This window comes from Rhea pennata, chromosome 1 (assembly GCF_028389875.1).
Source record: "Rhea pennata isolate bPtePen1 chromosome 1, bPtePen1.pri, whole genome shotgun sequence".
NCBI lineage: Eukaryota > Metazoa > Chordata > Aves > Rheiformes > Rheidae > Rhea > Rhea pennata.
The window spans coordinates 114,086,756-114,102,225 of record NC_084663.1 but is presented as its reverse complement, the minus strand read 5'-3'; the positions used below and the strand labels follow the sequence as shown (position 1 = coordinate 114,102,225).

The 15,470-nt window shown below is 39.8% G+C and overlaps 3 protein-coding genes across 6 annotated transcripts in view; 1 reads left to right on the top strand and 2 right to left on the bottom strand.

Annotated features, from left to right (window-relative positions):
* The window catches only part of GABPA (GA binding protein transcription factor subunit alpha), a 33,382-nt gene extending 33,177 nt beyond the window's left edge, over positions 1-205 (bottom strand). The window contains exon 1 of the mRNA XM_062597954.1: positions 101-205. The gene's annotated coding sequence lies outside the window, so the exon portion shown is untranslated. The remainder of the gene's footprint in view (positions 1-100) is intronic.
* ATP5PF (ATP synthase peripheral stalk subunit F6) lies at positions 81-6,114 on the top strand. Of its 3 annotated transcripts, none has more exons than XM_062598012.1 (4): positions 81-176; positions 919-1,098; positions 3,065-3,189; positions 5,990-6,114. In XM_062598012.1, the coding sequence occupies exons 2-4, from the start codon at positions 929-931 to the stop codon at positions 6,016-6,018; spliced, it is 324 nt and encodes a 107-aa protein (XP_062453996.1). In that variant the 5' UTR covers positions 81-176; positions 919-928; the 3' UTR covers positions 6,019-6,114. The 3 variants fall into 3 exon arrangements, with proteins under 3 accessions (XP_062453996.1, XP_062454006.1, XP_062453987.1); XM_062598022.1 differs by lacking the exon at positions 81-176 and adding an exon at positions 323-383; XM_062598003.1 differs by lacking the exon at positions 81-176 and adding an exon at positions 390-528.
* An 856-nt stretch (positions 6,115-6,970) lies between these two features.
* Positions 6,971-15,470, bottom strand: part of JAM2 (junctional adhesion molecule 2) — a 33,463-nt gene continuing 24,963 nt past the window's right edge. For both annotated transcript variants that reach the window (XM_062597983.1, XM_062597991.1), the window contains exons 4-10: positions 14,841-14,993; positions 12,821-13,026; positions 11,997-12,099; positions 10,179-10,286; positions 9,366-9,381; positions 8,386-8,419; positions 6,971-7,222 (exon numbers count right to left, since the gene is read on the bottom strand). In XM_062597983.1, the coding sequence (XP_062453967.1) occupies positions 7,190-7,222; positions 8,386-8,419; positions 9,366-9,381; positions 10,179-10,286; positions 11,997-12,099; positions 12,821-13,026; positions 14,841-14,993 (653 nt within the window). In that variant the 3' untranslated portion in view covers positions 6,971-7,189. The remainder of the gene's footprint in view (positions 7,223-8,385; positions 8,420-9,365; positions 9,382-10,178; positions 10,287-11,996; positions 12,100-12,820; positions 13,027-14,840; positions 14,994-15,470) is intronic.

Sequence of the window (15,470 nt, the reverse complement as noted above, 5' to 3'; positions counted from 1 at the left end):
CGCGCACAGGTGCGGGGACTACAGCTCCCGGCGGCCCCCGCGCGCGCGCGCCCCCCTCCCCCCCGCCAGCGCCCTTCACGCCGAGCCGTTTCCCCCTCACCCGGAAGCGTTTCGCCTACTTCCGGTGGCGACAGGAGGGCGGCGGTTGCTATCGAGACGCGTGTCCTAGTGCCAAGGTGAGTGGGGCCGCGCCGCCGAGGCGGCGCCGTGAGCGGCAGCAGCGCGGAGCGGCGGCAACGGCGGCGGCGGCAGCGGGGCGCGCGCGGCCCCAGGGTGCTTTGCGCGCGGGGAACGGCGGCGGTGGCTTCCCGGCGTGCCTAGCGCGCGGAGGGGAGGGGGGGCGCTGGGCGGGGCCGGCGTGAGGCGGCGGCGGCGCGGCCAAGGTGACCGCGGTCCCGCTTCGGCCCTCGGCGCTCTAGGCCGCCTCTGCTGTCCCGGGCCGCCAGCGGGTCGGCTGGAGGCCGAGGAGCCAAGGCCTCCGGGGAAGGAGCAGGACCCTCCGGCCTCCGCCAGCGGGCCGGCCTCGGGGTGGGCCGGGCCGGGCCGGGCCGGGCCGGGGTGGCGCTGCCCAGCGCGGCGCCCCCTTAGGGAGGCGCTGCCGGGAGATGGTGCTTGTGGCAGTTCCATTATTATTAAATGGAACATTAGCATTATTATTATTGTTATCGTTATTATTAAACAGAGCCCCCCGTTTCTCTTCGGTGGTGCTGCAGAGCCCGTCGCCGCGTGCGATGGCGTGGGCTATGTAACTGCGTGCTCTGTAGCTGGGGCTGCTTGAGTGTTTGCTGCTACTGCATGCTAGTTTAAATATGACTTTTGCTTTCAAAGTTATTTCTGGAAGTGCTTTTCTCTGTTTTCTTATGCTGGAGAGAGATCTAATTGTTTCTCCTTTACTCTTTTTATTTCTCTCTTTCTCAGTGTATTCATCATGATTCTGCAACAGATACTGCGGCTTTCTTCCATTTTTCGCACCGCTGTTTCCGTACACCTGCGTAGGAATATTGGCCTCTCTGCTGTCATCTTTAATAAGGCAAAAGAGCTTGATCCAGTTCAGAAACTCTTCTTAGACAAGATCAGAGAATACAACACAAAGAGCAAGTAAGGAAATAAAATTGTTTTAAAGCGAATGGTAAACTGGAAAGAAATGTTGGTTTTGCTAAACGTCAAAATATGTTAGCCTTGTAGCGTTGTCTCTAAATACTCTAAGATATGCTCCTGCATCAGTAGGGAAGTTACCATTAACTGCTGGGGTCACTAAGGGAGAAGACACAAGTTCTTTTAAGAAGGCATTTAACTGTTTTGAATACCACACTGATAAACTAGAGAGAGTATTTCTCTCTGTACCGACAACAGAGAGAAACTGGAAAGAACAGTCTCTTGAGCCTGATTTCACGTGAACAACTTCTCTGTAAGTGCCCACATAAAGCTGGGTAGAAGTGTTTCAACTAAATATTTTAGCTTTTAAAAATGGGTGAAGGTTAGAACAATTATTTGTCCTTTTGTAGCAACATAATACTCTGCTGCAGCTTTCACTAGCAGACTTCCTGGATAAAATGATAGTTAAAGCAGGACATTCTTCCAGGTTTAAAGCAAAATTTGGAGCAAGGATCTGAATCTAGCTTTTGCACCCTTAAAGGAAACCTGAACTCACTCAAAAGCTGACTGATATGTGGTGATATTTCTTCTCTTGGTGGTGGTGTATATTGATGTAAGAATGCATTGAGGGAGAAGGTAGCTGTGGCAGTATTGAAAAAGCATTGTTTAAGAGGCAGATTCTTCTCTTGTTTAGAAGAAGTTGCCATATTAATTAGTGCGTCGACCATTCTGAAACAGGTTTCTAACTTGCTCAGAGGAAAAAAAAAAAAAAAAAAAAAAACAACTGAGGTCTGATTCTGCTCTTAAATAGATTTTTAGGCTGAAGTCTTTTGTGAAACAGAAGTCTTGCTTTCTTGTAGCACTTAAAGTGTCACAGTGAGAATACTCACTCTTGCTACCTGATAGAAAAGGTACAGTTCTTTTCCCTTAAAAAAATGATATAAAATAAAGTTGATGCAGTTGCTCTTCTTGGAGAGCTAAGGTACTCTGTGAAGTTTTTTGCACAGTGTGGAAACATCAGCATCTTTATTCTTACCCTTGTATGTGCTCTGCAAATTAAAGAAAATCTATTTTTTAGTCTGGGGAAAACAGATATTCTTTAGTCAGATTTTCAGAAGTTTCATGGAAATGATGTCCAAGAGCAAGTGAGAATTAATGGAATTGGGAGGCTGGTTTATTAAAAATCTAAAGTTATTAAGCTGCTTCATCCATATGGAATCTTGAGCTCTTGTAATGAGCTATTTAATAGGAAACTAAGATTATAGTCCTTCTGTATAATGCTCAGACTTTTGAAGCAGAATGTGATACATGATGTAGATTGTTTAATTTCTGTCTTAAAAGTGGCTTACTTCCTTCTCAGCAATGCTGGAAGAAAAAATGGATTTCCACACCATCAAAACAGCCTGTTCAGTGGAAGCCTGTTTTGTGTGGTTTTGCTAACCATAAGGGATAACAGTGTTGGTATTGCAGAGTATGACTAATCTATAGAGTTAGTGTTTTATGTTTGTATTCTAAGAAATTCGTGTCTGAATCTATCTGAATGCAAGGTACCATGTCCCTTTTGTTTGTTTGTTTAGTATTTAAATCATGTTTTCTTTGCAAGAATAAAGTTAGTCAGAAATAGCAGAGGTCCAAATCACAACATTATGCAAGATTGCACCTGGAACAAATTAAATGAAAACTCTTCCAAGCCTGTCTACTCAGTGCTCTTACGTTTCAAAGAGCTGCCACTGCGGCTTAGATTTTCATTAGCCGTAGCAGAAAGCCTATACTTCCCCTGAGAACCTTGTTAATCTGTGTGGTAAGTAGGCCTTACACCATACCATATTTTGACTCCTGGAAATAATTTTAATTGTTTGCTTTAGTGGGTTTTGGAAATGATTTTTAATGCTTAAGTGGAGATGACAGTGTAAAACTTCCATGTGACGTTTTAGAACAGAACCATTAATCGGAACTTTTTACTTCTCAGACAAGCTGGGGGGCCTGTTGATGTAGGCCCTGAGTTTCAGAAAGACATGAATGAATCACTTGCCAGACTTCAGCGAATGTATGGTGAAGGAGATCTAACCAAATTTCCAGAATTTAAATTCGAGGGTGAGTAAGCAGTCTTAACTTCTACTTACAAGTAAGGACATACATGTTCATTAGTGAGGCTTTTTAGTTAATTCCTATTTGTTTTTTATATGGACTGTTATTCTCAAGTAAGATGCCCTCAGCGAATATCCTTGCTTTTACATAGTCTACTTCTGATAGTCTTTCTCAGTTTGCTATTTCTAGTAAAGGTGTAGACTTTGATGCTTAATCAAACTTGCAGAGTAGACTGTCTTTAATTATTCTTCACAGACCCTGAAGAAATAGCCCCAGAGGCTTTCCTGTTGTATTTTTTTTTCTATTCCCCAGGAGAGGTCAGCAGACTGTCATCTCAAAATCAGTTGTCTGCAAAGTGTAATTTGTAAAATTCTGTAAGCTTATCCAGAAAGTCAGTGATTAGTACATGAATAGAGAACTTTCTCCTGTTCATGATTACTTGTGACTAATTTATGTGAAAATGATTTTTCTCCAATTATTTGGAGGTGATTTTTGTTTAACTGCTCTAAGTTTGCATGTTTTGGTATTATCCAGATTAATTGTGACATGTTTGTTCTGACGTGTTTATACAGAATGCGGAGGACTGCACTAACTCTGTCCGCCTTATGAGATAAGGCAAAACTAGTTATTTAAGGGCAGGCTAACTTCTGTAGTTCTCTTTTTCCCCCTCTTGCTTATTTACATATATACAGCTATAAAGAGCACTAACCCCTTTATATTTTGTACCCTTGACACAAAGAAATCATTTCTTGGGTATTTTCAAAGTGGAAGCTCTTTTGCTGAGCGGAGTTAACAATAGAATCATAGAATCAGTAAGGTTAGAAGGGACCTCTGGAGATCATCTAGTCCAACCTCCCTGCTCAAGCAGGGTCACCTACAGCATGTTAGACAGGGTTGCATCCAGGCAGGCCTTGAAGATCTCCAGAAAAGGAGACTCCACAACCTCTCTGGGCAACCTGTGCCAGGGCTCCGTCACTCTCACAGGGAAGAAATTCACCCTCACGCTCAGGCGGAACTTCCTGTGCTTCAATTTCTGCCCGTTGCCTCTTGTCCTGTCACACAAGACAACTGAAAAGAGTTTGTCCCCATCCCCTTGACACCCTCCCTTCAGGTACTTGTACACATTGATAAGATCCTCCCTCAGGCTTCTCTTCCCCAGGCTGAAGAGGCCCAGCTCTCACAGCCATTCCTCATAGGGCAGGTGCTCCAGCCCTCGGATCATCTTCGTAGCCCTACGCTGGACTCTCTCCAGTAGCTCCATGTCTCTCTTGTCCTGGGGAGCCCAGAACTGGACACAGTTCTCGAGATGAGGCCTCCCCAGGGCTGAGTAGAGGGGCAGGATCACCTCCCTCCACCTGCTGGCAACACTCTTCCTAATGCACCCCAGGAGACCATTAGCCTTCCTGGCCACAAGGGCACATTGCTGGCTCATGGTCAGCTTGTCATCCACCAGCATTCCCAGGTCCTTCTCTGCAGAGCTGCCCTCCAGAATGTCAGCCCCCACCTTGTACTGGTGCCTAGAGTTATTTTTCCCTAAGTGCAGGACTCTGCACTTGCCCTTGTTGTACCTCAGGAGGTTCCTCTCTGCCCAGCTCTCCAGCCTGTCCAGGTCTCTCTGAATGGCAGCGCAGCCCTCAGGTGTGTCAGCCACTCCTCCCAGCTTGGTATCATCAGCAAACTTCCCGAGGAGGCACTCTGCCCCTCTATCTAGGTCATTGATGAAGAAGTTGAACAGGATGGGGCCCAGTACTGAGCCCTGGAGGATGCCACTAGCCACAGGCCTCCAACTAAACTCCTCATCACTGATGAAGACCCTCTGAGCTCTGCCTTTCAGCCAGTTCTCAATCCACCTCACTGTCCACTCGTCTAACCCACACTTCCTGAGCTTCTCTAGGAGGATGTTATGGGAGACAGTGTCGAAAACCTTGCTGAAGTCAAGGTACACAACGTCCACTGCTCTGCCCTCATCTACCCAGCCAGTCATGCCATCAGAGAAGGCTTTCAGATTGGTTAAGCAGGATTTCCCCTTGAATCCATGCTGACCACTCCTGATCACCTTCTTATCCTCCGTGTGTCTGGAGATGACATCCAGAATGAGTTGTTCCATCACCTTTCCAGGGATGGAGGTGAGGCTGACTGGCCTGTAGTTGCCTGGGTCCTCCTTCTTGCCCTTCTTGAAGACTGGAGTGACATTGGCTTTCTTCCAGTCCTCAGGCACCTCTCCAGTTCTCCAGGACCTTTTTAAAGATGATGGAGAGCGGCCTGGCAACAACATCCGCCAGCTCCCTCAGTACCCGTGGGTGCATCCAATGTGCCTTCCGTTCTGTTAAACACTAACAGAAAAGCAGAGCTAAGTTACTTATTCTTGTGTGAGATCTATGTTGGAAGTTAAAAGGTATCATTTTGTCCAGTAATGTTCTGGTTGATCTTCAGCTTCCTCCACTGCATTCCCCTCCCCCCCGAAAAAGTATTTGGAACAATCACCTTTGCTAAAAGTTGTTTGGATAGAATGTTACTAAGGTGCATGTCTTACCCTATCAGAATTACGTAGATCCTCTTCAGCTTTGAGGAGCTATATGTAAGTTTTCTTTTCAATGGGCTTTTTTCTTTAATTCGTCCCTCCCCAAACGTATCTTGGCACAAGCAAAATAAGGAAATTGAGTTGTATTGAGTGCACAAAAGCTCATTTTAGCTCACCAACTTAATTCTTAGTTTCCTTTCATTAGCATATGAATTTTGATGTTTGAGGCTGGAGCAAGAAGAAACTAATGTGGCTTTTTTTCCTCTTTCCTTGTCTTACGTCTAGAGCCCAACTTTGAAGAGACTCCAAAGTGATTGCTGCGGGTTGTCAAACAGCAGTGTACTTCCATGGAGGAGCTGAATATGACATCTGTTGTAACTCAATAAATGTGTTTCAGGTTGATTTCAGAAGTGTGAATAAGTTCTTAAGTGTACGGTGATTTTTGTCATTATTATAGCCAACATGATTCAGTAACTGAAAGAGTTAACTGAGAAACTCTTTTACTAAGTTATATTTTAGTACAGAGACAAATTATAACACCGATAATGAGATACCTAGAACAGATTTGAAATAACTTATTTTCTTGATTTTGTTATATCCAAAAAGCTTTTGCAGAATTAAGCCAAACCCTGAATCTGTGGCATAGCTTTATGGAAGTCATAGACCTGCACAGCCAAAGTGTAAGCACAAGCAGGGTTGTTTTACATTTTTATAGAAACAACTGGAGCCTGAAGTTTGTGCAGTTTAAACTTCACTAACTGAACTATTGTCACAAACACTTTAGACTCTCAGGAACTATTTATTTGTAACACTCCAAAAAGAGCTTAGCTTTGCTGGCTTTTTTTTTTTTTTTTTTTTTTTTTTTTTTGGTACTTCAAATTACCTATGCAATTTGCAGAAAGAGACATGTACTTCCTTGCAGAAGAGGCATATGCTGTAGGCATTTCACATTAGACAATAATACAATGCTGGAGCCTCAATTTCAGGAAGCTTTGTTCTGTCAGGATAGCAAGTTAAGATCTGCGTAAGTACTTACGCACTGATGGATGGCTTTGACATATTTAATGCAATGTCAAGGCACTAATAAAACTGGAGTCAGGACTGCAGGAGAGTTTCAGCCCTTGACAGTTGGTGGAAGCATAAGTAGTAAGAAGTACTCTTTAATAAAGTCACCTCTGAATGTATTCAGAAAGACTGGTCCAAGCTGTAAAAATGAATCCTATATTGCTGGGTGTATACATGAACAAGATGAAGTCTTCACACAAATTGACTTTTATAGTCTGTTTATTTCTATCTTTAAGTTAAAATTTTTTAAAAAACAGGGGGGGGGAATACAACCAATACACAATAGGTTGACTAAACATTAGCAGTTTCTATTTTCAGCGTGTAATACATGGAAACTTTACAGAATGGAAGTCAAAAGATCCTTTTGATGTTTTGTATAAAAAGTAGTCATTTGCTGTCCCTCACAGAGGCTGAAGTCTTCTAAATAACAAAGGATTTGGTATGCTTGAAATCCTAAATAAAGTAAGCAAAGTGATATAAGTAATAGTTCAAAGACTTTAAGCAGATTAATTTTCAGTGTACATTTCAGAGGAAACCTAGGCATACAGGTTAAAAAGAGGATGTGTGCCCGAAGCATTGTCTGTATCAGTTAATGTATTTTTCTTTCTGGAGAGGGAAGTCTGCAGAATTCACTCTTAAACAGAATAGAAGTAGGACCCTATTAAATAGGGAACAGAAAACTGTTCAATGCTTCAATTGCTTGAAGTGAACCATTCACTAAATTGTGAATTTAACGTGAAGGACTTCACTAATTAATTAAGATCAGTAAAGTGATACCATTCAGAGCAAAGTTAAGTTAGTAATATTCTTGTACACATACTAGATGAGGAAATAAACTTATGCTATATATTATGTTCTAATTTGTAAATTAATGGCTGGATTGACTTTCAGAGAGCTTTTAAGACTAGTACTGTAGCCTTAAACCATAGATATTCAAATTAAGTTGTTCCTAACTGAAGCTTTAATTGGAGCTCCATTCTTTCTGAACTAGTTTGAAAAGCAGAAGCAATGCAGACCTACTTAAAATCCTTTGAGCTCTCCCAACCAGGAAGGGAAAAAGGTTATTAGCAAGTCTAACATCAGTATTTAGTCAAGCCTTTTAAAACCATATAAACCTTACAGGAACAAGGGCTTAAACTTCTCTCACTGCTGCCTTGGAGTTTGTCACACTGTTGGTTTCTTTGGTTAGTTAATACAATCAAGAGTAGAAGTCTTTCTCGCAAAAAAGTACAGTGTGGCTATGTAGACAGTATTTACTGAGATGAAATCAAATTCTTCCTTTAGTTGCCCTGGTGGAATGATGGGGGAAGAAGATGGAAGACGCCGATAGGACAGGGAGATACAAGAAGGAAGGAGGTGCAGAACAAGCAGGTAGAACATCTGGTCAGTGTGGTAAGGAAAAGTCTCAAATCATAAAGTATATAGCAAGATGCTGTAGTATGGCACTTGAGACTGAGTAATAGGAAGTCATAAATAGATAAGGTATCTCCATGTATTGGTGGAATGACATGTAAACTTCAGGGTGGGTAGTTTTTTCTTGTTTATGGTGTTTTTGCAAAGGATTTTTGAACAAACAAAACTTTTTAAACACACGCTACTGAATGCAAGATACTTGCCTTTTCACTTGTAGATTGATAGTTGGACTTCTTTCTGTTGATAGAACAGGACAGGAAGGTTAAATAGTGACTTTTCTAGTTTTAGTTTTAGTCCTTTGAAAACTTTATTTATGAACGTATTTGTCTTGGTTTCTAATAATACTTTTTTTAAGAAGAGAAGCCTACAATATATATAGATTTTATAGTAACTCCACAGAAAGCTTTTTATACAGCTGTCATTGTCTCATGAACTGCTGCCAAGTTACCTTCCCTAGCTTGTCGTTTCAAGGCTTCCAGTTATGCTGTCTAGTTTGACCACTGAAAGAAATAAAGTATTTTGAGGTATTTGTATCTGTTACCCCTTTTTACCTGCTATTACCTGCAAGTGATAATATAAGCTTTTAAAAGCCGCCCCCAACACACACCTTCTCCGGCCCCAACCAAGGCCAGCCTTGAACAAAGCACACAAGTCTAGCCTTGGGTGCGAATACTTTAATAGCCAGAAGAATTCTTAGTAGAGAGAGAAATATCTACCTGGAATTTTAAGTGCCTTATATAAAACCATATCAAAGAAGTAGACCAAATGACCTTAAACTCCTTTCCAATCATATTTTTAGAAAATAGTTCCCCAAATAATCTGCAGGTACAGATATGAGGAGAGTTCAGTTTGGCCTTCAACATTTCTTGTCCAATTTGCTTTTGGAAAGGAGAAAATTGCATGCCTGTAGCTGAATTAGGGGGTAAATCATAACTGTCTAAAAAGATTTATTAGTACACATTTATTAGTAATAATGTTTAATTCATTCTCTGACCAGCACACTGGTTTTAATGAAAGACCTTGTCAGTGTGCAGGATCAGGTTTATTTCAGGAAAGAAGCCTGTACAAGAATCATGTAAGAAAGACTTTAACAAAGAATCAAGTTACTAAACTATCAATCAGAAACATAACAGAAGTTTACAGTGGCTGGCACAGCACTTGTATTAAACATCAGGATACTTACTGGGAAGAGCTTTCCTCTGAAAAACAAACAAAAAAAAGTTAGCATAGGAACAGTTTCCTTAGCTGATTTAACATTATTTGAAATATTTGCTCACAGCTCCTTCAGCTCTTCAATTTATAGAAAGAGTCGCTGAATCAAGTTTTTCTTTATAATACTGAACTAAACAGAAAAGCAGATTTGGTGGCTTTCAAAAGTAATTTAACTTATGAGTGAACATGAACTTTGACAACAACTCTGTTGGCTAGTCACTCCCAGGCAGTAGATTTTCTAAAACAGAGACATTTGGCATTCCCCTTCTTATTTATTGTGCTGAATTCTACAGGCATCAGTGTAAATGCTGTAGCAAAGTTGCTCTTTGTCAGCCATGTACTGCAGTAATCCTTAAAAGCAGGTTTCCTCCATGTGTACTTTCACCACGACCCAGAAGAGGGAGCCAGAAGTCAGAACAAGGGTTAGCTGTTCAAACCTTTACAATACAAGTGAACTTGTACAGGTTGTTTTTAGGTTGCCTTTCTTTGCAGTCCCCTCTCAAACTAGGACAAAGAAGCCCTAGAAGCCAGGGTTCTGCTCAGTACTTTACCGAGATTGCTGTTTGGTAGCTTTAAGGAACTGCACAGACATCACCATTCTTAATGTACCTTTTGCAGTGTAAGTAGGCAGAATAGAAGTGTCTGCAAAATAAAGCTAAAGCTGCCATACTCTTTAGCTTTAGTACTATGGATTTAGTGCCTTCATAAAAAGGAGGCCATGTTACAGTTAGCAGAAATACAGCCATTTTCTTGACACAAAAAAGATAAAATTTATTTTACTTACTTGTAAAGTAACCCTTTTTTTGGGCGTAAAATACTCCAAGGCCACATAGTGCCATTACCAGAGCCACAAATACTACAGCAGCAATTATGCCACTTACATTAAGGTCATCTGTAATTATAAAAAGAAAATCCAATTTTATAAATTGCAAAAGTTCCATTGGCTCGATTTTCCCCATAATTGCTACAGGAACTATTTGTATTAATAGGTAGACTTTTGCCCAAGTCCTATAAATATATTACAAACAATTAGATGTCAATGAACAATCTGAAAGTGTTTCTGTTATCACATTAATTTGAAATCCTTACTCTGTGTCAAAAGTAGAGAAAGAATAAAAGGGGTCAAGATGTACCTACTTGTTTTCTCTTTCCAAATAAGTGCTATTCAAGTCACATGTCTCTAAGAGCCATATCTTGATATCTTTAAAATTTAAAGTCTATTAGAACAGGCAGTTTCATGTAAGGGTAGTTTGACTGAAATAGTCAAAACAGTTGATGACAGTGTCAGGACATAATCCTGAAGAACTCTTCACACTGATGAGTTAACTTGAATGCTTTTTATTTTAAAACAACAAGGCTTTTACAATTCAACATACTAAGGCCACAAAATATTTTAGTTCAGATAGCTAAATTAAATTCTACATTGTGCTAATGAAAAAGTCTGTCTATTTCAAAGGTGGTGAGTCATGCCCATTTTCTGATATAATGCCCAAGACCTTCAGGCAGTCATCCATTTTTGGAAGAACATCAATAAGCAGAAATATTTTCACAGGTTTGTTATCTGACCAATCACTTATTTGAATAGTAACTTTAGCATACATTACTACACAGTTGGGGGTTTGCCTCAAAGCTTATCCATTTGTGTGCACTGGTTGACAGCAACTTGAGACTGGGTGAGTGTTTCCACGATAGAGGAATTCTATCTTTGCTACTTTTTATATCTTGACACTTGCTTATATCAAGCAGGAGTGCCTTAAAAGCCTTCAAATAGTAATTTTCAACTACATTTTAAGAACGCACCAGACAATTGTTTTATGGAATACCTTGACAGCAACCATTAAAGCAGTTTTGGTTAGGATCTTTTAGAAGCTTCAAGTATTTCTATGCCAATTTTCTTCCCAATCAAATGTGCAAGAGCTATTTTTTTTTAAGAAAGAAAAAACAGAAAGACTCATACATTTTAGGTTACTATGGATTCTACCCCTCCAGCCTTTGCTAAATTCTTTATTAACTAACAAATACTACCCTTTATCTACATAGTGCAAGTAGACAAGAAAGCGGCAGCTTTTTTTTTTTTCTTTTTTTAATACAACAATCTTTTCAGCTTTCCTGTGAAAGGTATGAGTCATTATTTTCAATTAAAGTTAGAAAAGTGTTTCTGATTTGTAATACTAAGGCCTCACAGGAATTCATCTCAAAAGGGAGGCTATTCATAAAGAAAAAAAAAGAAAAAAAAAAACCAGCAGACTGATAGATTATGCTCTAGAGTTTCCACAAAAGCATTCTGAAATAATAAGCACTTTATATGGATACTACTATTATATGAGTTTCAGTGTTTTGAAACTTAAAGGCTGGCTATTGCGATAATTCCAAGATACTCAACCAACTGCTTTTCTGTAAAATACATTGAGCTCTATTTGTTCTTAAAAAAAATACTTGAAGTAGTCACAGCAACTACATAGTAGGTACCCCTAACAAGAATATCTGATCATGGCATTTTGGGGGAGGAATAGTAAAAGGATAATTCAATCTAGTCTTAGATTTCTAGTTGCATCATGCAATATAATCATTTCTATTGCAAGACTGTTTGGCTTTGACATACCAACTTGCATTCGCTTCACTGAGCATTTCTGAGATAATCCAATCCCATTAGAAGCTTCACAGAAATACTCTCCAGTGTCATTCTTTGTAACTGTGTTAAATAGCTGTTAAGACAGAGTCCAAAACTGTTATCAGAATGGAACAGAAATTCAGACTTTCCTGTTGGACAGAAATTGAAATGTCAACAGTTGGTTCTTCTAAAATCTGGAAGAAAGTGAGAAATCCTGATCTCAGTTTGACTTCGTAATTCACTTCCCTAATCACATCCCTTGGTCTTTACCTTCAGCTGTTGATGCATCTAGAAGACCCTCCTGGACATTTCAACTAGCAGGAAGGGCAACTAAAAGGTGTTTCTTTTTCAGGGCATCAGTACTTTCCAATAAAATGCATTTTCCTTGAGCTGTTCCAATTTTAGAATCATTGAAATCAAAAATTTTGTTCATTTAATGAAAAATGAACCATTTCATATGTATATTCCCATTCTAGAACAAACAATTTTACAGAAATTGTACTTTCCATGAATTATTCCAATGGAGAAATGCTGAACTGCACTATTTATCAAATATTATTGCCATGAAAATTGAAGTGATCAATTCCAGTGTTTCTCTGAAGTTTTTTTTTTATAATTATACCTGTTAACTTTTTTCCTTTAATATAACCTATACTTTAACATTTTTCAAAAGTGATTACTGTTTGGAGTAGTTCACCTAATTTATAGTGTCAGCACGTTTTCAGCATGACATTCATCTTGGATTAAGACCACTGTGCACCACTGTACTAAACATTAAAATCAGTCTTCTTAATAGTTGGTTATTACAGTCTTACCAGAGTGCCTGACTTTTTATTCATAGTGTACGTTATATTTGCTGCTCTAGCACCACCTGTTCCGGTCTTTTCCAGCAAGGCAACACCGTTTTTATACCACTGGTACTCGGATGGAGGAGACCCTTCAGTTTCTTTACAGCTCAGTTCCACTACTGTTCCAGTCATTGCAGAGCTGGGTACCTCACATATTGGAGTGGTTGGAGCAACTGCAAAATCAAAGTTACTTGGTCACATACGTGCTGTCTATATGACAAAGGTTTGACAGCCACCACTGATGATAGGAAAAAGCACTTGAGTACATGCTTAACAACTTCTATAATAATGAACTGACAGAATCTCTGGAGCAGGGCAGGGTGCTACTAGGTTGTTCTACTAAGAGCACAGTAACATTTGTGAGTTGCTATAAATGCAGTAGAAGATAGCCTATTCCCGGCCTCCTCCATATATGCTGCACCATCCTCTCTGTTCTGTACACTCCCCAACCCTAAGCAGTTTTTTCCAGCCCATTTCCTCAGTGGAGCTTCTTGCTCCTAGACAGAGGAGTGATGTCTCTGGGAATCTGAAGTTCAGCATTTTTTTCCACTAGTATTTAAATAGCAAAAGTGAGGAGGAGGAAAGAATTTTTTTTGTGTGTGTGTATTTAAAAAAGTCTACTTTTTTGAAGATTGTTGGAAGGTATTACCAGTTTGACTGGCCATCACAGGCATTTTGCAAGTCCCAGGCCAAAAACAATTGTCTACTAGCTTTACCTTAAAAATTAAGAAACAAACCACCCATGAGTCAGCTACTTTGTTAGTCTTTTTCCTCCATCGCTCTCTGAGCAGTGTGCAAGGAGTTCAAATGCTCTCCCCAGGTTTTGTTGGAAGATTCAGAGAAACTTAGTTGGATTCTGCCATGACTATTCTTATTTGTTTGTCCCTATACAAATCTCTCTGCCTGCAAGTACAGATAACCCTTTCTGCATCCCAGATGCAGGACTCCATTCATTCTGCCATAAAAATGAAGGTCTCTTTTCCAATTTATATTTTTTATTACAGAAGTATAAGTTAATTTTTCTTGGCTGACTTTAATGAACCATGCAGATCTACTCACCCTTAGTTTTCTTCTACATAGCTTCAAGTCACTCCCCCCCCACCCCCAAATTATGAATACTTTTTAAGGTGTCACTTACTTTTAAACTTAAAAGACTCAAAGAACTCTAACTTCCATTAACTTTCAATAAAAGTGCAAGAAAGACACACAGAACTTCAAGCTCTTAGATTGTAGCTTTAAATCAAAAAGCTACATTCAAAAAAAATTCTGTTGAGGGGAGGAGGAGGAGGAAAAAGGATGATTACCTTGTTGTTGAAACTAGTCAGAAGTTCATGAGTGTATTTTTTATGAAGAATTTTGAGACTTTGGTTTTAATTAAAAAGTAATTAATTACCTTCTGTAGATAGCACAGATATTTCAAAAGCAAGTATTTTCTTTCCTTCCTATGAAGGAAAGAACTACCTACCTCTACCACTCATCCATAAGGAAAAAATAGGGGGAGGACAGTGTAAGAGTATGCTTAGTATTCCTTTCTTTCCCTTCCCTCCTTTCCCAAATGCAAGATTAAAAAAAAAAAAAAAAAAAGGTTACTGTTTCTCCTGTAAATAAAGTGCACAGATTGCTAGCTCGCATTGCAGCAGTGCCAAACACCATGATCAACATATCTAGATCTCAGCAACTTGAATGACATCAGTTTTGGTAGAAATGGCCATTTCACTATGATATAAATCAGTGTACTTACTAAGTTTTGACAACTACAAAACCCCCATATTCCTTGGTCCTATATTTGCAGAACCCAGGAGTGCATTTTACAAAGTTACTCTGTGAACTACACTCTAGAATGCGTGTGTGCGTACAGGCATGTGTGCGTAAGACCAACCCAAACGACACCCAAAAGGCAGACACTATACAAATAACCTTACTTCTAACACCCCCTGCCATCTTTCCATTTCTTTACAGAAGCCCAGGTAGTAAAGTTTGTTCATACCCAACACTGTGAGCATAATAGTAGCCTCTCTCAAGTGTGGGCTATCTTCACTCTTTGCACTAATTTCACAACGGTAGGTCCCAGAATCCTTTCTGGTCACATTTCTAATATGGATTCCTGTATTGAGCATCTCTGCTCGGTCTTTCAAATCACCTTTAAGAGAGAAGAAATAGTTATTTTCCAAAATTTCAAATTTTCCAAAAAGCAGGATCTGCTCTCCCCAGCCACCTCCCAGAAGAAACATCTGTCTTATCAGCTTGTTTTGAAACAGTCATTTATGAATTATTGTTCATTTATTCCGTTTTAGTTATCTATCACCAAAGAGCAATATCCAATTTCACTCCTCAAGACAGTAAGAACCTTCCACGGACTGATACTGTCTGTGGAACTTAATCCACACTTAATCCAAAAAGTTCAGCTCAAAACCCTATATCTGTTACACAATTTCTAGTTGGAAGATGGAACACTTTTTCTGCCTATTTTTCAAGAAAACATGAACAGCAGTAGTCAAATGAAAAAATTAAATCATCCTCTGTTCAGAAAGATGGCAACTGCTAACATAACTTCCTTACAGAATTCTGAATGAAACCACAGCCAAGTATTTGGGATTTTAATGTGGCAAGAAAACAC